General features: G+C 45.1%; 1 protein-coding gene across 1 annotated transcript; it reads left to right on the top strand.

Annotated features, from left to right (window-relative positions):
• The first annotated feature begins 1,120 nt into the window (after window positions 1-1,120).
• Window positions 1,121-23,956, top strand: LACTB2 (lactamase beta 2). The gene is made up of 7 exons (XM_040432810.1): window positions 1,121-1,295; window positions 6,130-6,293; window positions 7,321-7,447; window positions 16,355-16,533; window positions 20,645-20,793; window positions 21,576-21,657; window positions 23,759-23,956. The coding sequence occupies exons 1-7, from the start codon at window positions 1,171-1,173 to the stop codon at window positions 23,800-23,802; spliced, it is 870 nt and encodes a 289-aa protein (XP_040288744.1). The 5' UTR covers window positions 1,121-1,170; the 3' UTR covers window positions 23,803-23,956.
• The last annotated feature ends 2,330 nt before the right edge of the window (window positions 23,957-26,286 follow it).

The raw sequence follows: 26,286 nt of genomic DNA, 5'->3' as shown, positions 1-26,286 counted from the left end.
TGATGGAGACAGCAGAAGCTTGGTAAGGGTGAGCAGGCAGACAGCGGCGGTGGTGACAGAAGCTTGGTAAGGGTGAGCAGGCAGACAGCGGCGGTGGCGACAACAGAAGCTTGGTAAGGTTGAGCAGGCAGACAGCGGCGGTGGCGACAACAGAAGCTTGGTAAGGGTGAGCAGGCAGACAGCGGCGGTGGCGACAACAGAAGCTTGGTAAGGGTGAGCAGGCAGACAGCGGCGGTGGCGACAACAGAAGCTTGGTAATGGTGAGCAGGTAGACAGTGGCGGCAACAGAAGCTTGGTAAGGGTGAGCAGGCAGACAGTGGCGGTGGCGATAGCAGAAGCTTGGTAAGGGTGAGCAGGCAGACAGCGGTGATGGAGACAGCAGAAGCTTGGTAAGGGTGAGCAGGCAGACAGCGGCGGTGGTGACAGAAGCTTGGTAAGGGTGAGCAGGCAGACAGCGGCGGTGGCGACAACAGAAGCTTGGTAAGGTTGAGCAGGCAGACAGCGGCGGTGGCGACAACAGAAGCTTGGTAAGGGTGAGCAGGCAGACAGCGGCGGTGGCGACAACAGAAGCTTGGTAAGGGTGAGCAGGCAGACAGCGGTGGTGGCGACAGAAGCTTGGTAAAGTGAGCAGGCAGACAGCGGCGGTGGCGATAGCAAAACCTTGGTAAGGGTGAGCAGGCAGACTAGCAGCCATACGGTACAAAAAAAAGTACCATAAACTACCGCCTGTCTTCACAAGCTTTCACACTGCTACAATGACAGAAAGTTATGGCTCTTGGACTGTGACAAAGCAAAAATCGTCCAGTCTGGGACACCCACGTTTATATCCTGCAAAACATAAACACCCTGTTGATGCGCTAAATAGGCACTGTGTAATGCTTGCTTTCCCCTATGGAGGCGCTGCAGGGGAATTAAACACTATACTCCCAGATTACAGCTGATGGCTAGGGGGATGGGCAGGGGGACACTTTGAGATAAACTTATTGCTAGAAAAAAAACTTTTAAAAAGTAAGAACCAAACGTCTGTTCCTGTGTCACCACACAGCACGGGACCAAAAACAAGCAACTCCCGCATCATTTACCACGTGACTTCACATGTCATGTGATGTGCTGACGTCGGAAGGTCCTTATCAAGAAAAGGAATTTGCAGCTACCATATTGGAATCCAGGATGGCGCTGTCATTCCTGCCCCGCGTAGAACAGCTATCGTCCCGGGTGATCCGTGTGCTGGGCTGTAACCCGGGGCCCATGACATTACAGGGCACCAACACGTACCTGGTGGGCACCGGCCAGAGGTCAGTAGGTATCGGCTTTCGCAGCGCTGACAGCGCCTCTAGCGGTGGTCTTTAGTAAGGCAACACCTGATTGCCTGTGCAGCTGCATTTCTGTTTAGAACTTATGTCCCGTGTGACAGGCAGGGCATGCTGGGACTTACAGTGCTGCAGTGCTATATGACAGGCAGGGCATGCTGGGACTTACAGTGCTGCGGTCCTGTGTGTGACAGGCAGGGCATGCTGGGACTTACAGTGCTGCAGTCCTGTGTGTGACAGGCAGGGCATGCTGGGACTTACAGTGCTGTATGATGGGCAGGACATTCTGGGACTTACAGTGCTGCAGTGCTATATGACAGGCAGGGCATGCTGGGACTTACAGTGCTGCGGTCCTGTGTGTGACAGGCAGGGCATGCTGGGACTTACAGAGCTGCAGTGCTATATGACAGGCAGGGCATGCTGGGACTTACAGTGCTGCATGAGGGGCAGGGCATGCTGGGACTTACAGTCCTGTGTCTGACAGGCAGGGCATGCTGGGACTTACAGTGCTGTGTCTGACAGGCAGGGCATGCTGGGACTTACAGTGCTGTGTCTGACAGGCAGGGCATGCTGGGACTTACAGTCCTGTGTCTGACAGGCAGGGCATGCTGGGACTTACAGTGCTGTGTGTGACAGGCAGGGCATGCTGGGACTTACAGTGCTGTGTGTGACAGGCAGGGCATGCTGGGACTTACAGTGCTGCTGCCTACATGTTACCTAGGGCCAAAATGGTATCGCTATGCAGGAGTTTGGGGACGCCATTATGTGTCCTCATGGCCTCTTGATGCTGCAGTTTAGGGCTGTGCACCATATTCCATATAGTAAAAGGACACTAATTCCTATTTTATTGCCGTAACATAAAAAAAAAGCCTAATATAATTTTTATCGGGGTGGGGGCTGTGAAGCGGGGCCCCCTCTGCGGCCATCAGCCTTGTTTGGTTGGGTCTATGCAGAATGCACCCTTATGAAGTAGCCCCCGGTGTGCAGGGAGGACAGCCGGGCTATCCTGCGCCGTGTGCTGGTGATAAATGGCGCATCGCGCTAATAGGTAAATCATTGTCATTTATTTTACACCTCACAGTGGCGGATGAGTATTCTAGAGCGGAGTCATCCCCAACCTCCGTCTCTGTACAGAGGCTGAGCCCTCCAGGTCTCCCCCTCCACATGACTGATTATGCAGAGCTCAGAGTACACAGGTAACGTGAACTAACCGCCTTAGGGACACGGCTCATTCTGGGCCTTGATGACAAAGCAGGATTTTTCTTTCTTTTTTTTCCCCATTGTATTCAGAGAGCCATAAAGTTTTTTTATATTTTTTATTTTTTGCAAGACCGGTTATGTTCTATCTTTTAATATATGCCATCGTTTTCCAGTACATATAATGTATAAATGTTATTCTCTGTCTTGTTTTCTGTTCGAAGAACAGGAAAAGAAAAACCAGATTCTTTATTTTTTATCCTGTCAAAAATAACAGATCACGAGCGGATGCAAAATAAGCACAACGGATGCTGAAAATAAAGGATCTGTTTTTTTTTGTTTTTTTTGACTGATCAGAAGAACAGAAAACAAAACCGTGAGTGATGTGAACTAATCCTTATAAAATATTTTTCACGGGTTGGATGAAAAAAAAAGAAGCAATTCCGCCATTGCTTCTGTGGGTTTTGTTTGGCATTGCTAAATAACATAAAGTCAGTGGGATTAAGATGATACCATTTTTTATAGTTTTTATATATTTTTTTTTACATGTATTGCTACTTTTGCACAGTAAAAACACTTTTGTTTTTGTGTCACCCCATTCTGTAACATCCCCCCCCCCCCCCCCATTGATGCAACTGTGTCAAGTTCATTTTTAGACGATGAGTTGACATTTTCTTTGGCATCTTTTGGGGTACAGGTAACTTTTTGATTACTTTTTAGGTTACAGCTACATGGCACAGTAGGATGGATTTTCTACTGATTGCAATAAATTGCGTTCCGCAGCGCGACCTCACTCCAGTTAGTTGGGATGCTGGCAGTCCTGCGCTACAGTCTTTGGTTGTGTAACGTGTTATGTCTAAAGTCATCATTAGAGATGAGCGAATTTCCACTTATGAAATTCGTTCACGCTTCGTTTGGTGGTAAAAGCAGAATTGCGTTATGGATTCCGTTACCACGGACCATAATGCAATTCTATGACGGAAGGCCTTTAGAGGCATTCCGTTATTCATTCCGTCATAATAGAAGTCTATGGGCTGCATAACGGATCCGCCCCGTTTCCGTTAAGGATGGAGACGACTCCCCTGCATAATGGAAACAGGACGGATCCGTTTTGCAGCCCATAGACTTCTTTTATGACGGAATGAATAACGAAATGCCTCTAAAGGCCTTCCGTCATAGAATTGCATTATGGTCCGTGGTAATGGAATCCATAACGCAATTCTGCTTTTACCACCAAGCGAAGCGTGACCAAATTTCTAAATATGAAATTCGCTCATCTGTAGTGACAACTGCTTTTAAAGAGGGAGCCGTCTCCCTTTGTAAACCACCTGTGTGCTCTGAATACTGCTGACTGCAGCATTTAAGAGGTTAATCAGCCAGGATTAGGGTACTTTCACACTTGGGTTGTGTGATTCCGGCAGGCAGTTCAGTTGCCTGAACTGCCGGCCTGATCAGGAAAACTGTATGCAAACGCATGTCATTTGCCGACTAATCAGGATTCTGATCTGTCTGACAAATACATTGCAATATTTCATCCGGAAAAACAGATCCGGTATTTATTATTTTCCACATTTTTAAAGGTCTGCGCATGCGCAGACCTGGAAACCGGACCCATTTCACCGGTACACTTGATACCAGATCCGGCATTAATACATTTCAATAGAAATTAATGCCGGAATCGGCATTCAGGTAAGTGTTCCGGAATTTCGACCGGAGAAAATATCGCAGCATGCTGCAGGTATTTTCCCCATCCAAATACTGTATAAGTGACTGAACTGAAGACATCCTGTTGCATACTGAACGGATTTTGGACGGAGATAAAACCATAGCATGCTGCGGTATTATCTCCATCCTGAAAAGTCAAAAATACTGAACTGAAGACATCCTGATGCATCCTGAACGGATTTCTCTCCATTCAGAATGCATGGGGATATAACTGATCAGTTCTTTTCCGGTATAGAGCCCCTAGGACAGAACTCAATACCGGAAAACTTTAACGCTAGTGTGAAAGTACCCTTGGGCCCCTTTCACACGGGCGAGTATTCCGCGTGGATGCGATGCGTGAGTTGAACGCATTGCACCCGCACTGAATACCGACCCATTCATTTCTATGGGGCTGTTCACATGAGCGGTGATTTTCACGCATCACTTGTGCGTTGCGTGAAAATCGCAGCATGTTCTATATTCTGCGTTTTTCACACAACGCAGGTCCCATAGAAGTGAATAGGGTTGCGTGAAAATCGCAAGCAAGTTCGGATGCGGTGCGATTTTCACGCACGGTTGCTAGGAGACGATCGGGATGGAGACCCGATCATTATTATTTTCCCTTATAACATGGTTATAAGGAAAAATAATAGCACCCTGAATACAGAATGCATAGTAAAACAGCGCTGGAGGGGTTAAAAAAAAATATAAATAATTTAACTCACCTTAGTCCACTTGATCGCGTAGCCCGGCATCTCCTTCTGTCTTCATCTGATCTCTGTGCAGCAACAGGACCTGTGGTGACGTCACTTCAGTCATCACATGATCCATCACATGATCTTTTACCATGGTGATGGATCATGTGATGACCGGAATGACGTCACCACAGGTCCTGTTGCTGCACAGAGATCAGATGAAGACAGAAGGAGATGCCGGGCTACGCGATCAAGTGGACTAAGGTGAGTTAAATTATTTTTATTTATTTTTAACCCCTCCAGCGATGTTTTACTATGCATTCTGTATTCAGGATGCTATTATTTTCCCTTATAACCATGTTATAAGGGAAAATAATTCAATCTACAGAACACCGATCCCAAGCCCGAACTTCTGTGAAGAAGTTTGGGTACCAAACATGCGCGATTTTTCTCACGCGAGTGCAAAACGCATTACAATGTTTTGCACTCGCGCTGAAAAATCGCGGGTGTTCCCGTAACGCACCCGCACATTTTCCCGCAACGCCCGTCTGAAAGAGGCCTTAGAGGTTCCATCTGGACTGGCTGCCATTTGACTTGATGAAGGCGCTTCTAGGGTGAATTCTCATGTGGCAGATTTGTTGCAGAAATTTCTGACCATCCATTCCTTTTTGCAGCATACCCATGGATTTCTTGCAAGCTTTTTTTTAGATGACTGGAGTAGTATCAGAAATTTCCTCAAAAAATCTGCTGTGTGGGAATTCACCCTTAGGCTACCTGTACATGGGTACAGGCTATCTTCCACTAATTTCCATCCGGATTTCTGTACGTTTCCACACCAAAAATCACATGTGTTACTTGCGGTTTTTGGTACGGATTTGATGCCGTTTTGCCGCGGATCTCATCCTTGCATTGAAAAGAGCGAAATCCGCACCAAAAACAGTACAAAGAATTGACATGCTGGAGATTTCAAAATCCACATGGCAGGTCAAATTCCGCACCGCACAAAAAAAGCAAAGTGTCCGTGAGATTTGTGAAATCTCACGCACTTGACTGGTCCTGTTTTACGATGCGGTTATACCGCATAAGAATCTGCATGAAAAAAACACACATAATCCGCCTTGTGTACCGGTAGAGTTACATAGGTAACAGCACAGTTATATACAGTTTTTATGAAATGGACATTTCTTTGCAGTTAATTTGCGTTATAAATGTTATTTATCCAGGAGGATACTGATCGACACGGGAGAGCCAGCAGTACCAGAATATATCGCCAATCTGAAGCAAGCCCTACATGAATCCAGCACCGCAATCCAAGAAATAATCGTCACTCACTGGCACCATGACCATTCCGGGGGCATAACCGATATCTGCAGAGATATCATGAATGGTAGGCTATCATAGCATTCTGTTAGGGCCAGGAGCTTTCATTACTGATGGAAGTAATACACGTGTAGCATATTCTCACAGGGTCCCACCACAGCTTTGGGGAGATTCAGAGTAATATTTCTTATTTTCAGTAAATATGTATGCAGGCTCAGTTCCAGTCACTTGAATGGGACAGAGTTAGCAGTACATTTCCCAGCCACACAAGGTACAGATCTGTGCTAATTCCGCAAACAGCTGATCAGTGAGGGTCCTGGGAGTCGGACCCTCACTAACCTGATCATTAAGGGGTTGGCCCATCTGGGACATTGATGGCATATGCCATCAGTGTCAGATAGGTGCAGATTCCACTTCTAGGACCCACTCCTGTCTAGAGAACGAGGCCCCCGAAGTGAAGGAGAGCACATTGTGCATGTGTGGTGGGCCCTCCATTAATCACTATGGGAGTTCCGAAAATAGCCCCTCCATTCACTGCTATGGGGCTTCCGTAAATAGCCAAGCCAGCGCTCTGCAATTTTTGGAACTCCCGTGGCAGTGAACAGAGAGTGGCCATGCATGCGCAGCTACTCTCTGTTCACTTTGGGGGTCCTGTTCTGCAGAGGTAGGACCCGGATCTATCTGACACATCCTAGCGATATGCCATCAATGTACCAGATAGGAATACCCCGTTAATCATTAGTCCTGGGGATAGATAATCAATTTGATAGTTCTAGAATACCCCTTTTAATTTAATATCTGCTTGTTGTCAGTGGGAGGGGGGCAACATTCATTATTTGCATTCAGAAGCTGAAACCTATTCCTATATGTGCTGCACATACCGGTCCATTTTTTGTTTAGAGTATTGGACCCCCATTTTTAACAAGTCCTAAAGTTGTGTGAAAATGACCGGTTTTCAGCAAGCAAGGAGAGAAATGTGAAAATAGTCAGGGGCTGATATACAAAGTATGTAACTTACTACAAAATGAATATGTGTTCTTTACATAAAACCGGAAACCCCTTTTACATGGGTGACTATTTTTACCCTACGACAGGTTCCGACTGCTCTGTCAGCAAGCTTCCCCGCCATCCACGTAACGAGGAGGTCATTGGGGCAGGAGAGCAAAAGTACAAATATCTGAAAGATGGAGATCTGATAACGACCGAGGGAGCAACCCTAAGGTAAGTACACAGACAAAGCAAATACAAACCTCAGAAAGCGGATCTGTTGGGAAGAGCGAATAGAGCATAGAATCAAGGATGCTGTGGATGCCGTATTGTCCATGTTGTCGGGTCTTCTGCATGATCACCGCTCCATTCACTGTCTATGGGACTGATGGAGATAGCGGAGTGCAGCGCTCTTCTATCTCCGCCAGTCCTATATACAATGTATGGAGAGGTGGTCATACATATCACAGATCCATTCACACAGAGGACTTGGGGATCTTTATTCTTGTGACCAGTGGGGGTCCCAACAGTCTGACCCCCAGTGATCATACATTTATCACCTATCCTTTGGATAGGTAAAAAATGTTGTCCAAGGTCCAGCGCATTTAACTATATTGATGCCAGAGGCCTTAGGATGGTGTGCACCTCTGGTAATCAGGACAATCTCATACATTCCACTTTTGTCTTTGCACATATCTTGATTAAATCACCAGAACAGAAGAGCCAAAAAAGATGGGAAAAAATGGTTGGAAATTTAGAAAAAAATAATAAAATAACAACTTACAAAACATGGGGATTAAAGGGAACCTGTCATCAACTTTATGCTTCCCTCACTGAAAGCAGCATAAAGTAGAGACAGACCTGCTGATTTCAGCGGTGTGTTACTCATGAGCTTAAAGGGAACCTGTCGTCACCTTTATGCCGCCCATACTAACGGCAGAATAAAGTAGAGACAGGCGAGTTGATTTCAGCGGTCTGTCATTTTTAAGTTAAAAGTAAGTGGTTGCCGAGAACCAACATCACAATCATTGCAGACTGGGCCTGGAAAAGAGTCCCGGCCACCTGAGAAGAGTCCTGGTTATTCATGAATTCCCGCTCTCCCCCCCCACCTGCTGATGACTGACAGTCTTCTACCTAGTTTTCTCCCTTTGGCCTCTTTCACACTACCGTAAGGCTATTTCAGTGTTTTGCGGTCCGTTTTTCACGGATCCGTTGTTCCGTTTTTTTGTTACCGTTGTCTTTCCGTTCCGTTTTTCCGTATGGCATATACAGTAATTACATAGAAAAAATTGGGCTGGGCATAACATTTTCAATAGATGGTTCCACAAAAATGGAATGGATACGGAAGACATACGGATGCATTTCCGTATGTGTTCTGTTTTTTTTGCGAACCCATTAACTTGAATAGAGCCACGAAACGTGATTTGCGGGCAATAATAGGACATGTTTTATCTTTGAACGGAAAAACTGAAATACGGAAACGGAATGCATACGGAGTACATTCAGGTTTTTTTTGCGGAACCATTGAAATGAATGGTTCCGTATACGGACCGTAAAAACGGCCTGCAAAGCAGAAAAAAAAACGGTAGTGTGAAAGAGGCCTTTCTCTCTAGGACAGAACTGCCAATCATCAGCAGATGGGCGAGAGTGCAGGAGATTATGGATAACCAGGACTCTTCTGAAGTAGATTTGACTCTTTTCCAGGCCTGGGCTGCAATGATTATGATGCTGGTTCTCGGCAACCACTTACTTTGGGCTCATGAGTGACACACCGCTGACATCAGCATTACTGTCACTATATTATGCGGCCCTCAGTGAGGTCAGCATAAAGTGCATGACAGGTTCCCTTTAAAATAAGTGGTTGCCGAGAACCAGCATCATAATCATTTCAGCACGATACGGGAAAAGAGTCACGACAGCCTGAGAAGAGTCCTGGTTATTCAAGAGCTACTGCTCTCCCTGCCACCTGCTGATGATGAACAGTGTTCTACTTCGGCCTCCACATGAACTATACGGATTGGCTCCAGATGCGTTCAGGGTGCCTTCAGTGAAACTTTCACAATTTTGCAAGCAAGTTCAGTCAGTTTTGTGTGCGATTGCGTTCAGTTTTTTCCGCGCAGGTGCAATGCGTTTTGATGAGTTTTTTACGCGTGTGGTAAAAAACTGAAGGTTTACAAACAAAATCTAGCAACCATTAGTGAAAAACACATTGCATCCGGGTTACATCCAGATGCAATGCGTTTTTCACTGAAGCCCCATTCACTCCTATGGGGCCAGGGCTGCGTGAAAAACACTGAATATAGAACATTCTGCAATTCTCACGCAACGCAGAAATTATGCATGAAAAACAACTCATAGGCCTCATGCACACGATCGTTTTTTTTTTTGCGGTCCGCAAAAACGGGTTCCGTAGTTCAGTGATCCGTGTCCGTTTTTTCTTCCGTGGGTCTTCCTTGATAGTTATGGGGACGCTTCAAGTTAGAATATACTAAGAACTGTGTACATGACTGCCCCCTGCTGCCTGGCAGCACCCGAACTCTTACAGGGGGCTGTGATCCGCACAATTAACCCCTCAGGTGCGGCACCTGAGGGGTTAATTGTGCGTATCATAGCCCCCTGTAAGAGTTCGGGTGCTGCCAGGCAGGAGGGGGCAGACCCCCCCTCCCTCCCCTGTATTTAACTCCTTGGTGTCTAGTGCGGCCCCCCCTCCCTCCCCTGTATTTAACTCATTGGTGGCCAGTGCGGCCCCCCCTCCCTCCCTCTCCTGTATTTAACTCATTGGTGGCCAGTGAGGCCCCCACTCCCTCCCTGCCCTGTATTTAACTCATTGGTGGCCAGTGCGGCCCCACCTCCCTCCCTTCCCTGTATTTAACTCATTGGTGGCCAGTGCGGCCTCCCCCCCCCCTCCTAATTAACCCCCCCCCATCATCATTGGTGGCAGCGGAGAGTTCCAATCGGAGTCCCAGTTTAATCGCTGGGACTCCGATCGGTAACCTTGGCAACCAGGACGCTACTGCAGTCCTGGCTGCCATGGTTACTGAGCAATTTTAGAAGCATTATACTTACCTGCGCTGTCTGTGACCGGCCGGGCGCTCCTCCTACTGGTAAGTGAAAGGTCTGTGCGGCGCATTGCTTATAGCACAGACCTGTCACTTACCAGTAGGAGGAGCGCCTCGGCCGGTCGCAGACATCGCAGGTAAGTATAATGCTTCTAAAATTGCTAAGTAACCATGGCAGCCAGGACTGCAGTAGCGTCCTGGTTGCCATGGTTACCGATAGGAGTCCCAGCGATTAAACTGGGACTCCGATCGGACCTCTCCGCTGCCACCAATGATGGGGGGGGGGATTTTAATTAGGAGGGGGGGAGGGGAGGCCGCACTGGCCACCAATGAATTAAATACTGGGGAGGGAGGGGGGCCGCACTGGCCACCAATGAATTAAATACAGGGGAGGGAGGGAGGGGGGGCCACACTGGCCACCAATGAATTAAATACTGGGGAGGGAGGGAAGGGGGCCGCACTGGCCACCAATGAATTAAATACTGGGGAGGGAGGGGGGCCGCACTGGCCACCAATGAATTTAAAACTGGGGAGGGAGGGGGGTCTGCCCCCTCCTGCCTGGCAGCACCTGATCTCTTACAGGGGGCTATGATACGCACAATTAACCCCTCAGGTGCCGCACCTGAGGGGTTAATTGTGCTGATCACAGCCCCCTGTAAGAGATAGTGTGCAGCCAGGCAGCAGGGGGCAGTCATGTACACAGTTCGTAGTATATTCTAACTTGAAGCGTCCCCATCACTATGGGAACGCCTCTGTGTTAGAATATACTGTCGGATCAAAAAGCTTTTATGCAGACGGATCTGCGGATCCGTCTGTGTGAAAGTAGCCACGGATCACGGACGCGGATGACAATCTTGTGTGCATCCGTGTTTTTTCACGGACCCATTGACTTGAATGGGTCCGTGAACCGTTGTCCGTCAAAAAAATAGGACAGGTCATATTTTTTTGACGGACAGGAAACACGGATCACGGACGCGGATGAACAACGGTGCATTTTCCGAGTTTTCAACGGACCCATTGAAAGTCAATGGGTCCGCAGAAAATCTCGGAAAACTGAACAACGGACACGGATGCACACAACGGTCGTGTGCATGAGGCCATATGCACAGACCCATTAAAATGAATGGGTCAGGATTCAGTGCTATGCGTTCACGCCATGCATTGCACCCGCGCAGAAAACTCGCTTGTGTGAAAGGGGCCTTAGTTTTCTCCTTAGCAGGGGACTGCCAATAATCGGCAGGTGGCGGGGAGAGCAGGGACTCATGAAAAACAATGACTCTTCTGGGGCATCCATGACACTTTTCCAGGTTCAGCCTGCGATGATTCTGATGTTGGGTCTTGGCAATCACCTGAGTTACTTTCACACTAGCGTTTTCAATTCCGCTATTGAGATCGGTCATAGGATCTCAGTAGCAGAAGAAAACACTTCAGTTTTGTCCCCATTCATTGTCAATGGGGGCAAAACTGAACGAAACGGAATGTACCAAAGTGCATTCCGTTCCGTTTGGTTGCGTCCACATCGCAGACAGAATAACTCTGCAAGCAGCGTTTTTTCTGACAATAGAAAAAGGATCCGTCCCCCACTGACTTTCAATGGTGTTCATGACGGATCCGTCATTGCTATATAAGACATAATACAACCAGATCCGTTCATGACGGATGCATACGGTTGTATTATTGTAACGGAAGTGTTTTTTGCAGATCCATGACGGATCCGCAAAAGACGCTAGTGTGAAAGTAGCCTTACTTTTAGCACGAATAACACACACCGCTGAAATCAGTTTCTTTAACTACTTCATGCCACCCTTAGTGAGGTTTGCATAAAGTTGATGACCGATTTCCTTTAAGGTGGGTTCACATCACATTTAATGCCTCCGTTTGACGTATACGTAACAAAAAAAAAGGATACAAAAACGCAGCAAACCACGTTCTTGTATCCTGCACAGTCCGGTTAAAAAAAAGGATACTCTTCTTTTTTTTTATAATGGTAAAAAAAAGGCCACATTTATTTATTTTTTAACTAAAACTCTATAGGACCCACCCTAATACATACACCTTTCATACTGAGTGCATCTACAAGTCCTATATATTTTTAGGGTTTGTGGGTTTTTAATATTAACAAGAACTTGGTGCTCTCAGAAACTGGCAGTCCCCCACAAATGCGTTAAAAATATATACTGAATATCAGAAAACGCTGCTTTGCTACCTTAATCTACATTTTAGAGTGAGCACACAACATAACGTTACAAATGCCATTCGTAGTATAAAGTCCAACTCAATTCATGAATAGGTTTGGCCACTAAATATTACTAGCTTCAGATATGCTGAATACGGCACATACTTGTACATGCAGCTAGTAATAAGCATTATTAAACTGTCGGCACTGATGGCACTTATGTTACATGCAGGTTCACTCCCCTGCTTGTCGGTGCTGCCTTCTGAAAATGGCCTCTGATGAAGGGTTCCGTCCATCAGCGGCCTCCTTTCATTTATACTGGGGATGGACTGCACTTCCGCGAGTTCACCGTCTGCCCCCAGTGTAAGGGCTCATGCACATGTCCATTGCTGCCTTGGCAGTCCGCAAATTGCAGATCCGCAAAACACAAATACTGGCCATGTGCGTTCCGCATTTTGCGAAATGGAACGTTCGGGCCATAATGCGAACATGAAAGGGACATGTTCTATATTTTTGTGGATGCCAGGGAACGGATATAAGGATGTCCACATCCAACCCGCAAAAAATGCGGATCGAATGAGGACCAAAACCACGGTCGTGTGCATGAGCCCTAAGGCCCCTTTCACACGGGCGAGTATTCCGCGCGGATGCGATGCGTGAGTTGAACGCATTGCACCCGCACTGAATCCTGACCCATTCAATTCTATGGGGCTGTTCACACGAGCGGTGATTTTCACGCATCACTTGTGCGTTGTGTCAAAATCGCAGCATGCTCCTCTTTGTGCGTTTTTCACGTAACACAGGCCTCATAGAAATGAATGGGGCTGCGTGAAAATCGCAAGCATCCGCAAGCAAGTGCGGATGCGGTGCGATTTTCACGCACGGTTGCTAGAAGAGATCAGGATGGAGACCCGATCATTATTATTTTCCCTTATAACATGGTTATAAGGGAAAATAATAGCATTCTGAATACAGAATGCATAGTACAATAGCGCTGGAGGGGTTAAAAAAATAAATAAAAATAATTTAACTCGCCTTAATCCACTTGATCGCGCAGCCCGGCATCTCTTCTGTCTTCCTCTTTGCTGTGTGCAGGAAAAGGACCTGTGGTCACGTCACTCCGGTCATCACATGATCCATCACCATGGTAAAAGATCATGTGACGGACCATGTGATGACCAGAGTGACGTCACCACAGGTCCTTTTCCTGCACACAGCAAAGAAGACAGAAGAGAAGCCGGGCTGCGCGAGCAAGTGGATTAAGGTGAGTTTAATTTTTGTATTTTTATTTTTAACCCCTCCAGCGCTATTTTACTATGCATTCTGTATACAGAATGCTATTATTTTCCCTTATAACCATGTTCTAAGTGAAAATAATACAATCTACAGAACACTGATCCCAAGCCCGAACTTCTGTGAAGAAGTTCGGGTTTGGGTACCAAACATGTCAACTTTTCTCACGCGCGTGCAAAACGCATTGCAATGTTTTGCACTCGCGCAGAAAAATCGTGCATGTTCCCGCAACGCACCCGCACCATTTTCCGCAAGCGCCCGTGTGAAAAAGGCCTAAGGCTGCTTTCACACAGTCAGTAATTTCCATCAGTGATTGTGAGCCAAAACTAGGTGCGGGTCAAAAATGCAGAACAGGGGGAAATCTTTGTGTAATCTACCTCTGTGTAGCCTCCACTCCTGGATTTGACTTAAAATCACTAATGGAAATCTCTGATCAAATACTGACTGTGTCCTAAGGGGATGGAGACTACTAAGTTAACGGGACCCTCTATCAGCGGCCATTTTTCTGGGCGCAGAGTTGGCAAGCAGGTGAGTGAACCTATATGTAAACATGAATTATTCATATTAAACTTTTAGACAACAGTGCCGATAGTTTAATAACCATTCTTACTAGCTGCATGCATGTGATGTCTCTCGCACATGTGCAGCTAGTAATTGATTCTGGCCTACCCCTTTAAGAAGCACAGACTCTTTATACATTTTGGCACATCTTCAGGCATTCTGTGTGCCAGAAATTCAAATACTCCTCAATCCTGCTAAGTCCCAATCCTGCTAAGTCCCACTTACTGTTACTCTTTTGAAAAGTGTCTAGAGAAGTGAAAATCCATAACTTACGGTTTTTTCTATGCCACTTGTGGCATAAAACATTTAATAAATGTCCATCAAAGTGTATAAAAATGCTAGTTTATACACATAACTTTTAGACAACTTGAATTAAATGTTCAACAAAAATTACATGGAAATTTTTAAGTTCATCAGTGACTGAAACGCTCACTCAAGAAGACCCCTTATGCAAAAAAATAAAGTACTCTTAAAAACTGTAAGGCTAGTTTCAGAGGAGAGTGTTAGTTCCATGAAACACTCTCCGTGTGTGCGCAGTATTTCCCGGCCTGAACGCTGCTCCTGTGAATTGATCTTGTAGTATTATAATGATTTATGATGTTGTGGATCCCAGTCTCACTGCCGATCTACTGAACTGTTATCACATAATGCAATGACTACAGTTCAGCTGATCGGCAGTGAGACTGGAATTCACAACATCCCAAATCATTATAAGGCCTCTTTCACACTACCGTTTTTTTTTCCCGTTTTGCGGGCCGTTTTTGGGCTCCGTATACGGAACCATTCATTTCAATGGTTCCGCAAAAAAAACGGAATGTACTCCGTATGCATTCCGTTTCCGTTTTTCCGTTCCATTGAAAGATAGAGCATGTCCTATTATTGCCCGCAAATCACGTTCCGTGGCTCCATTCAAGTCAATGGGTTCACAAAAAAAATGGAACACATACGAAAATGCATCCGTATGTCTTCCGTATCCGTTTTTGCGGAACCATCTATTGAAAAGTTATGCCCAGCCCAATTTTTTCTATGTAATTACTGTATATGCCATACGGAAAAACAACGGAAACAAAAAAACGGAACAACGGATCAGTGAAAAACGGACCGCAAAACACTGAAATAGCCATACGGTCGTGTGAAAGAGGCCTAATGTTGCAACTTCACTGGAGCAGCGTTAAGGCCAGGAAGTACTGCTCACAGACAGGGCATGTTTACCGGATTGAATACGCTCGTCTGAAACTAGCCTTAGGATATGTTCACATGGCATTTTTTTTCCCACTCAAGCTGCCTCTCATTGTTTTCAATGGGAAATGTGCACCTAAGTCTATTTGACACAGAGTTTTCCATGTGTGGTTTATTGAACCATGTAGGATGGAAAATGCAAATGTCTGCATGCGGACTAGCCCCACTGAATGCAGATCTGTAACCTGGCAAACTAAAAGTCTGCAGCAGTAATCCGAGGGTCAGCCTCAGATTTTTGCTGCAGATTCTGCAGCAAATACATGTGAGGATTTTTTTGTATTATTTTGTGTGAACGTACCCTAAGGCTGGGTTCAGACCTGAGCGTATTTGATATGCGCGTTTAACGCGCGTTTTTGTCGCGCGTTTTTATGCGCGTTTTTTGCAATAGTAAACGCGCGTTTGTGTGATTGACTGCAGTGTCCTATGGCCACAAACGCGCGTCAAAACGCCCCAAAGAAGCTCAAGAACTTGTTTGAGCGTAGGGCGTTTTTCAGCGCGTTCAAACGCGCTGTAAAACGCTCAAGTGAGAACCAGGCCCATAGGGAAGCATTGGTTTTCATGTGTTGAGCGTTTTACAGCGCGTTTGAACGCGCTGTAAAACGCTCAAGTGTGAACCCAGCCTCAATTGTGAGGCTGCATGTAAACTAAATTTGGGGAATTGTATATAATTTCCAGTCCTTGTATGTGAACCCTAATCCATAACTGCAAATCCCTAAACCTAATTCAATTGTCCCATGGTTGTCCCATAATCCACAGGATGGGTAGAGGAAGGAATGCCATTCACTAATTGTTGAGTTTCTGTGTTGTATTCAGAGTTCTGTTCACACCTGGACACACGGACGATCACATGGCTCTGGTTTTATTGGAAGAAAATGCCATTTTCTCTGGGGACTGCATACTTGGAGAAGGAACAGCTGTGTTTGAGGAGTTGTATGATTACATGAAGTCTTTAGAAAAGCTGCTGGAGGTGAAGGCTGACAAAATTTACCCAGGTCACTATATTAGTATTTTATTCCTGGAGAGTTGATCTTTAACTTCTCTTTATGTCTCAGGAGATCAGCCATTTCCCCCTCCTCGCAATCTTGTCTGGCTGCAAACATGCCCACACACCTCCAATAGCTGAACGCTCATTCAGACGGTCAATATTTCCCTCCCATTTCCATCATATATATGGCTGCTCATGGGGAAGAAGAGAAAAGCTCCTAGCGGACACCTCTGGCAGTAGTTTGTCTTGTGGAAACAAAGGATCAGGCCTGTTGAAATAAAAAAAAATGTCCAATCCTTCCCCCTCCCCCCCCCCCTCAATAGCAGCTGCTGTAGGGGGAGAGTTGGGACACCACATATACTCAAGATAGTTGGCCTTTCCTGCTAAAATCGGTTAACCAACTTTCCTCTAATGTGTATGGGCACCTTAAAGGCTATGTACACCTTTTGGGGGCAATTTTTTATTATTGCATTGTCCTCATTGTGAGCTAAAAAAAAATCTTTTTATTTTTTTTTCAATTGGTCTTTATTAATAATAATGTTGAGCCCTGTTCTCTGCATAGCCTTGAGATTTTTCTAGTAGCAAGCTGTGTGTTTTTAGGCTACTTTCACACCTGCGTTCGGGTGTCCGCTCGTGAGCTCCGTTTGAAGGCTCTCACAAGCGGCCCCGAATGCATCCGTCCAGCCCTAATGCATTCTGAGTGGACGCGGATCCGCTCAGAATGCATCAGTCTGGCAGCGTTCAGCCTCCGCTCCGCTCAGCAAGCGGACACCTGAACGCTGCTTGCAGCGTTCGGGTGTCCGCCTGGCCGTGCGGAGGCAAGCGGATCCGTCCAGACTTACAATGTAAGTCAATGGGGACGGATCCGTTTGAAGATGACACAATATGGCTCAATCTTTAAACGGATCCGCCCCCATTGACTTTCAATGTAAAGTCTGGACGGATCCGTTCAGGCTACTTTCACACTTAGAATTTTTTCTAAGTTATAATGCAGACGGATCCGTTCTGAACGGATACAAACGTCTGCATTATAGGAGCGGATCCATCTGAGCAGACACCAGACGGACCCGCTCTGAACGGTAGTGTGAAAGTAGCCTTACTCTGTTCCATCAGGCAGCTCAGCTGATGGCTCTTTATCTCTAATCCTGCTAAACACTCATGATAACTCATATCTTACTGATAAGAATGTGGCTTAGGGTACTTTCACACTTGCGTTGTTGGATTCCGGATATCCGTATGCAAACGCATAGCATTTGTTTCCGGATGCGGATCCGTCTGACAAATGCATTGAAACACCGGATCAGTCTCTACGGTGTCATCCGGAAAAACGGATCTGGTATTTTTTTTTTCACATTTTTAAAGGTCTGCACATGCGCAGATCAGGAAACCGGATCCGCCATTAATACATTTCAATAGAAATTAATGCTGAATGCGGTGTTCCGGAAATTTTGGCCGGAGAAAATACCTCAGAGTGACTGAACTGAAGACATCCTGATGCATACTTAACAGACAGCTTTCCATTCAGAATGCAATAGGATAGAACTGAAGCGTTTTTTTCCGGTATTGAGCCCCTGTGACAGAACTCAATACCGGAAAACTTTAACGCAAGTGTGAAAGTACCCTTAAATAAGTGTTTTTGAGCTATTAGTAATTTAGAGATGAGGTTTATTAGCTGACCTGCACAAAGTGAAAGTACAATTCACACAGCTAGACAAACAGTTAACCCTTTGTAACAGAATGGCTGACTATGTCTAATAAAGACCAATTAAAAAAAAGAATTTTAGCCCAAAATGAGTAAAATGCAATCATACAAAATTGCCCCAGAAGGTGTACATAGCCTTTAAAGGGGTTTTCTAGCCTTATGGGTATTTTTAACTAGCCCCAGGAATTTGTTGTGCCTAATGAAAAAAAATCATATTCACTTGCCTTCTATTCACTCCGCTGGTCCATTCCACAGTCTTCCAGTTCTTGTAAACCTCCAGATGGGGTCACATGTGCCGCTGACTGACCTCCAGCTAATCACTGTCTGCAGTGACGCATGTGACCCCGTCCAGAAGTTTACAGGTTGGGGAACGGAGCGAAACAGGGCAGATGAATAAATATATATATATATATATATATATATATTTATTTTTTTTATTTAGGTACGATCCCGTAACTAGTTGGAAAACCACTTTTAAGACAAGTGACTGCAGCAGGATCCTCCTCCCTCTAATATGTCTGCACTACGACCAAAAGATAACTAATCCACTCTCCTTAGGGCTCTTTCACACCTGCGTTCTTTTCTTCCGGCATAGAGTTCCGTCGTCGGGGCTCTATGCCGGAAGAATCCTGATCAGGATTATCCCAATGCATTCTGAATGGAGAGAAAACCGTTCAGGATGCATCAGGATGTCTTCAGTTCCGGACCGGAACGTTTTTTGGCCGTAGAAAATACCGCAGCATGCTGCGCTTTTTGCTCCGGCCAAAAATCCTGAAGACTTGCCGCAAGGCCGGATCCAGGATTAATGCCCATTGAAAGGCATTGATCCGGATCCGGCCTTAAGCTAAACGTCGTTTCGGCGCATTGCCGGACCCGACATTTAGCTTTTTCAGAGTGGTTACCATGGCTGCCGGGACGCTAAAGTCCTGGCAGCCATGGTAAAGTGTAGTGGGGAGCGGGGGAGCAGCATACTTACCGTCCGTGCGGCTCCTGGGGCGCTCCAGAGTGACGTCAGGTCGCCCCAAGCGCATGGATCATGTGATCACATGGATCACGTCATCCATGCGCATGGGGCGCTCTGACGTCATTCTGGAGCGCCCCGGGAGCCGCACGGACTGTAAGTATACCGCTTCCCCGCTCCTACTATGGCAACCAGGACTATAATAGCGTCCTGGGTGCCATAGTAACACTGAAAGCATTTTGAAGACGGCTCCGTCTTCAAATGCTTTCAGTACTACACTTGCGTTTTTCCGGATCCAGCGGGCACCTCCGGCAACGGAAGTGCACGCCGGATCCCAACAACGCAAGTGTGAAAGAGGCCTAAATTGTTCACCAGTCACAAATGGAACAGATCACCAGGAATGTATCCCCTGTGTCTTCTGCGTTTTTATCAGTAATTCCACAGGATAGTGTTCTTTTATAGTTTTCGCTACAAACCTAACCTCTTTCTCCACTGCTGACATTTTTGGCGTTGCTACTTTTTATTCATACTGTGTAGCTATAAGTCAAACTTTTGTAGATAAAGCCATATCATTTGTAACCTAGTACAGTAGCAGACATCCTTATCAATTCTTCTGTGAGACGTGAAATCTCACCCAAGTTTTTATTTATTTTTGTCATCCATTCTTGCCTCGTATATGCAAAAGATGAAGCAGAAAGTTAAAGGGGTTGTCCCACTTCAGAAAATGGCATTTATCATGTAGAGAAAGTTAATACAAGGCAGTTACTAATGTACTGTTATTATCCATATTGCTTCCTTTGCTGGCTGGATTCATTTTTCCATCACATTATACACTGCTTGTATCCAGGGGTTAGGATCACCCTGCTATCCAGCAGCGGTGGACGTGCTTGCACACTGTAGGAACATGCGCTGTGGACCAGTACGGTGGGAGAGGGCATAGGTACGCATGTGCAGCAGCTCTCGCCTCGTCCACCTCGTATTTGTGCTGCAGCCGTAACCCATGGCAATGAGAAGTGTATAATGCCATATAAAAATGAATCAAGCCAGCGAAGGAGGCAATATGGACAATCGCAATACATTAGAAAGTGTCTATTATTAACTTTCTCTACATGGTAAATGCCATATGCTGACGTGACACAACCCTTTTAAGCTGTATTTGAGCCATTTACCAAACTTTTATTCCATTCGTGGGTCACGTGCTGATACCCTATTAAGGTGTTAATTTTTCTCCCCTCACTTTCTTGCTCATTTTCTGCAAAGATGAAGCAGAATTTATCAGAGACCATAAAGTATTGTAACTTCTACTTTTGATTTTATGCATCGCTATTCTACAATCCTCTCGTTAAACATTTATCAGTATCTCACATTCTGGACAATGGTTTTTACTCCTTTGTTACGTCCCTTATTATGATAAGGTATTACATTTCAGATATTTATCCTCTTTTTACCTTGCAGGTCATGGTCCTGTTGTTGAAGGTGCAAGAGCCAAAATTCAGGAATATATTTTGCATAGACAGGCTCGAGAACAGCAAATTCTTCAAGTTTTGCAAGAGAATTCTGGGAAATCTCTGACCGCCATGGAGCTTGTTAAAATAGTTTACAAGGTAAATGACCTCCTGTCTGCTATATCCTGAAACTTCTCGGCTGCATAATAGTTCTGCCGATGAATATTCTGGTTTGGTGTTTATGTAGGTTCTCGGCTTACTTTTCTCACACAGTAATGGAGTCATTTGGGTAAAAGGTTATTCCACAAAATATCATTTATGACCCATCCACAGGATAGGTAATAAATGTATGTTCACTAGTGACCCCACCACTGGAACCCTCACCAATCACCAGAATAGGGGTCTCGAGACCCCCCCTTCCTTCTCACTGCACAAGCACAGTGCAGAGGAGTTTGATTTGAGTGGTGGATTCTCATGCTCTCAATTTCATCTGTTCAAAAGTGTGAGGGCTGTTTTTTGGGTGCATGTATCCCCCCTGTATAATAGGACACCGCGCTCCGTGTCAGGTGCTGTACCTCTGTCCTTGGGCCTCTCCTGAGCAGGCTTTCCCTATATGCTGCAGCAACCTGTAGGGAGCGCTGGCTGTGAACGGGCATACCTAGAATGTATAACACGCAGGTTTTTGGCAGATGTAGTGTGATTTAGTGTGATTTTACAGGAAAGTGTGGTATCTAATTACAACCACTAGGGGGGGCCAATTGGCAGTTGATTGTAAAGAAATATGTAAAAGATAAGTAGTAGTATTTGTCCAAGTATTTTTAACAATTATGATATTATCTGAGACGTGCATGCAGGCTCTGTACTGACTGGATGTCTCTAAATGTTCTTTCACATAACATTTTGTATATTTTTATGTTTTCATATTGATCATATTCCTACAGGATACACCGGAGCAGTTACATGTGGCTGCAGAATTCAACCTAACCCATCATCTACACAAACTGAAGAAGGAAGGAAAAATAAGTAGGTTTTCATTATTATTATAATATTTTTTTAAGTGTATTGAAGCCTGGTCTTTGATTTGACTACTTTCGGATATTAACCCTTTCAGCCCCGGAGGTTTTTGTGTGGTTTTTCTTTTTTTTTTGCGTTTTCGTTTTGCGCTCCCTGCCTTCCCAGAGCCATAACTTTATTTTTTTTTATTTGTCTGTTCACATAGCCATATGAGGGGTTGTTTTTTGCGGGACACCATTTAATATTGCATATGATGTAGTAGGAAGCGGGGAAAAAAATCCAAATGGGTGAAATTGCAAACAAAAATGAATCGCCCATTTGGACGCTTTTTTCCGTTTTGCTGTTTGCCGTATGGGGAATATATTTTTATATAATGGGTATTTTCGCACATTGCGACACCCATGATGTGTATTTTGTTAAATTTTTTTATTTTTATTTTGGAAAAGGGGGGGTGATTTGCATTTTTATGGGGTTTTTTTATGTTAGTTTTTTTAAAAATATATTTATTTATTTTTTACACTTTTTTTTATGGTTCCCATAGGGAACTATAACAATCAAACATTTGATTCCTATTATCATAGACCCCAATGCACTTGCATTGGAATCTATGATGATTTTACTACTTTCCTATGGAGCCTAATTACAGGCAAGGGCTCCATAGGAAATAATATGCAGCAGCCTCCTGTCATTCACAAAGACGGGGGCTGCTGCACACAATGCACACAAGCTCCAGCTCCTCCGATCGCCACACGGGGGAGCCGGAGCATAACCGAAAGCACGCACTTTTGGTTTTCAGCACACTCAGATGCTGTTGTCAGGACTGACTACGGCATCTGAGTGGTTAAATGTCCGCGATCGGCATTACTGCCGTTTGCGGATATGAGCCGCGGGTGTCTGCTAGAAGAAGCAGGCGGCCACCCGCGGCTATGGTGCCCGCAGCGCACGCGATCGGGCACCATGTTTAAAGACCGGACCGATGACCTACATGTCATTGGGCATGAAGGGGTTAAAGTGGTTGTCCATTTACAACAGCTAATCTCCTACCCTGTGTTTATGAGAACGAGGGCTATTTTCCTCCATTCAAATGGAGCAGCAGACACGCATGTGTGTCCACCACAATTTAGCTGTATGGGACTGCTGAAGGTAGCAGAGTTCAAGCCCTCTGTTATCTACGGCAGCCCCATAGAGTTGAATGGAGCAGCAGCTTCATTAAAATTGGGGAATACTGCCCCCAGCGGACCCCTACCAATCACGAGACAGTGGGCAGACACATACACATGCTGCTGCTCCATTAAACGCTATAGGACTACTGGAGATAGAGGAGCGCTTGAACTCTGCTATGTTCAGCAGTCCCATAGAGCTGAACTGGGCAGTGGACACACATGCATGTCTGCTGCTCCATTTGAAAGGGGTAAAACTGCCCCTCATAACTGTCAGGACTCCAGGGTCGGACCCCCGCTGTTCAGACACTTATTCCCTATCCTGTGGATAGAGGATAAGTTGCTATAATGGGACAACCCCTTTTTTTTTTTTTTAGACCATTTCAGCCTTTATGTTTGAAGTTGTCTCCTTGGGAAAATGAATCTCAAAAGTTATAGGGGGGAATTTATCTTGAGGGGAAAATTTGAAGTCAGTTTTGCTTGAGTCTGTGTTGAAATACTTTATGCCACATTTATCAAATGTCCCATGTTACTTGATAAATTTGTCTTATCCTTAAACCTAACACTTTTGTCTAGAGAAGCTTCTCCAGTTTTCTTCCTCCCCCTCCTCCTGGAGTGCAACTTCTTTGTGACTTTAAAAAAAAAAAAAAAAGTCTCAATGATAAATCTGGAGTAAAGCTAATTAACATAGCTAATCACACCCACTTTCCCACCCAAGTTACAAAACTGAAGTGGTGTAAAAATTAGCAAAATTTTGCGCAAGTGCAAAAAAAAATTCATATTTTGCGCAAGCGAGTGCAAAAAGTCAAAAAAGCCCTATTTTTTCAACTTTTTGACTCCAGAATTCTGGAGTGAAGGTATGATAAATCAAGGCGATTTTGCATCTGTTTTTATAGCTATCTGTATTTCCAATAGGAGATTGAATTATTTGTATATTCATTTCACTGCAGTACAAGAAGAGTCACCAAGTGTCAGATGGAAAAGTCACTTATAAGCAAACAGCAAAGTCTTGTTGAAGTCTACAGAAGGCATCACTGAAGCACACACCTGAAATATATTGTGGCCTTTCACTGAACTTTGTTAAAGACTATATAATTTAGTAAGGCTACTTTCACATTAGTGTTTTCAATTGCGCTATTGAGATCCATCATGCAAGCAGCGTTCTTCTGTCTGCGATGTGGTGCGGAGCAAGACACAATAGAAAACTGATCCGTCCCCCATTGACTTTCAATGGTGTTCATGACGGATGCATGCGGTTGTATTATGATAATGGGAGCATTTTGCAGATCCATGACCGATCCGCAAAAAACACTAGTGTGAAAGTAGCCGGAGTTGATTTAAATTGTCTGTGTTATTTTAATGACTAATTATATTTTCAATAAAATAAGTAGTTTGAAAATATTTGGGTTTTTTCTGCTATAGTCACTCCTGGGAAACTCATCAGCCCCACAAACATTCCCCTGGTGTTAACAGCTGATTGCTAAAAATGAGAGAAGCTGCATTTACATGTCAATGAGAGTTGAAGCTAGGATCTACCAAGGGCATATCCGGATGGGACAACCTCTAAAGATGTCCTTGGGTCGTCCTCCAGTTGTTAATCATGCTAACCCACCATTGCTTTGCTAAATGCTTTTTCTCATCTTGTTATGTGACTGACTGTAACATGCCGGGGGCCCTCTTCCGAAGGCAGGACATACAACAAACGGAAGCAGTTAGGCCTCATGCACACGACAGTATTTTTTTGCGGTCCGCAAAAAGCTGTTCTGTTTTCCGTTTCCGTGTGTTTTCCTTGATTTTTGGAGGATCACCAGACATGAAAAAAGAAAAAAAAATCTAAGTCAAGTTTGCCTTGCAAATGATAGGAAAAAAACGGACGCGGACGCGGATAACAATCTCTTGTGCCTCCGTGTTTTTTCACGGACCCATTGACTTGAATGGGTCCGCGAACCGTTGCCCGTGAAAAAAATAGGACAGGTCATATTTTTTTGACGGACTGGAAACACGGATCACGGACGTGGATGACAAACGGTGCATTATCCGAGTTTTCAACGGACCCATTGAAAGTCAATGGGTCCGCAGAAAATCACGGAAAATGGAACAACGGACACGGAACACAACAACGGTCATGTGCATGAGGCCTTACGCACTGCCAGGCGATCGGATGCAGTTACGCACTGCCAGGCGATCGGATGCAGTTACGCACTGCCAGGCGATCGGATGCAGTTACGCACTGCTAGGTGAACACAGAACAGGAACATAACAGAACACAATACAGGGCAGGTACAGATCGGAACAGGACATGACATTAAACACCATAACAGAACAGGTACAGATGAACAATGACAAAACAGGTGACACCATGCAGGCGGGTAGCTGGAACCCCCAGGAACAGAAGCGAGGTGCTACACCTAGCCAGGCACAGACAAGACTGAACTGACTCACAGGTCTATATAGCTGGTTAACGAGGCACCTGGAAAATCACACCCAGCCACAGATCAGGGGAAGTTAACCCCATCAGAACCGGACTACAGTTCCACAGGAAACGCACAGGCAGAAGCACAGGACATTGCCCCTGGCAACCGGCATACACGGCGACACCTGCAGCCAGTACGCCATGGCACGACGAACCCATGACATGACAGACACGGGGAGAGCAACATACACAGACGGGTCCAGGAACACCGCAGCCAGCACGCAGCACCAAGCAACCAGCCTGCACAGGATTTCGGCATGCAGCCAACCTCCACGGAAAACGTCACCGTGAACTGCACTGTGACACTGACATTAGAACTTCCACAGGGATTGTCACCAAGCTTGTATAGACCCCTGAATGATAAATCTAGCTCGTATGCAGTGAAGAATCACAGTTTTCTTATTTTTGATAACCAGGCAGATTTGTCATTTAGCAAAGGCTATGTACACCTTTTGGAGGCATTTTTTTATTATTATTGCATTGTAGTCAATTTGAACTAAAAAAAATGTAATAAATTGGTCTTTATTAAAAATATGGCGTCCTTTTTTTGGGTACAGAGCTGACATACTCTAGTAGCACCCTTTTGGATTTTCTGTCTCTTCAGTCAGACCAGGAGCAGATGGACTCCTTATCTCTGCTCTCTGCCCCTATAAACAGTCATTATAGCTCAGTCCTTATCTTACTGATAAGAATGTGTTTATGACCTCTTAGTAAATCAGAGATAATGTTTTGGGACAAAGTGAAAGTACCAGTCACACAGTTAGAAAAACCTAACCCTTTGTGACAGAACAGCTCAATATTTTTAATAAAGGTCAATTGAAAAAATGATTTTTAGCCAAAAATGAGAAACATGAAATCATAATCTGAAGGCCTTTAAAGAGGTTATCCCATGATTAATGTAAAAAATTTAAAATTATACATATTGTGTATGACACTCATTCTAACAAAGCTAGAACCAGCCCTGTACCTCACATTGATCCAGAGGTCCCTCCATTCATTGTTGCA

The sequence above is a fragment of the Bufo bufo genome, chromosome 5 (genome assembly GCF_905171765.1).
Source record: "Bufo bufo chromosome 5, aBufBuf1.1, whole genome shotgun sequence".
NCBI classification, from domain to species: Eukaryota; Metazoa; Chordata; class Amphibia; order Anura; family Bufonidae; genus Bufo; species Bufo bufo.
The sequence above is the reverse complement of the archived record's forward strand: the minus strand, read 5'-3'. Positions and strand labels throughout refer to the sequence as shown.

What these genes read in the sequence shown, in the direction of transcription:
- LACTB2 (XM_040432810.1), top strand. Translation starts at nt 1,171, where the DNA reads ATGGCGCTGTCATTCCTGCCCCGCGTAGAACAGCTATCGTCCCGGGTG. An exon ending in CTGCAGAGATATCATGAATG is followed by an intron (nt 6,294 to 7,320) that starts GTAGGCTATCAT and finishes ACCCTACGACAG; the next exon opens with GTTCCGACTGCTCTGTCAGC. An exon ending in TTGTTAAAATAGTTTACAAG is followed by an intron (nt 20,794 to 21,575) that starts GTAAATGACCTC and finishes ATATTCCTACAG; the next exon opens with GATACACCGGAGCAGTTACA.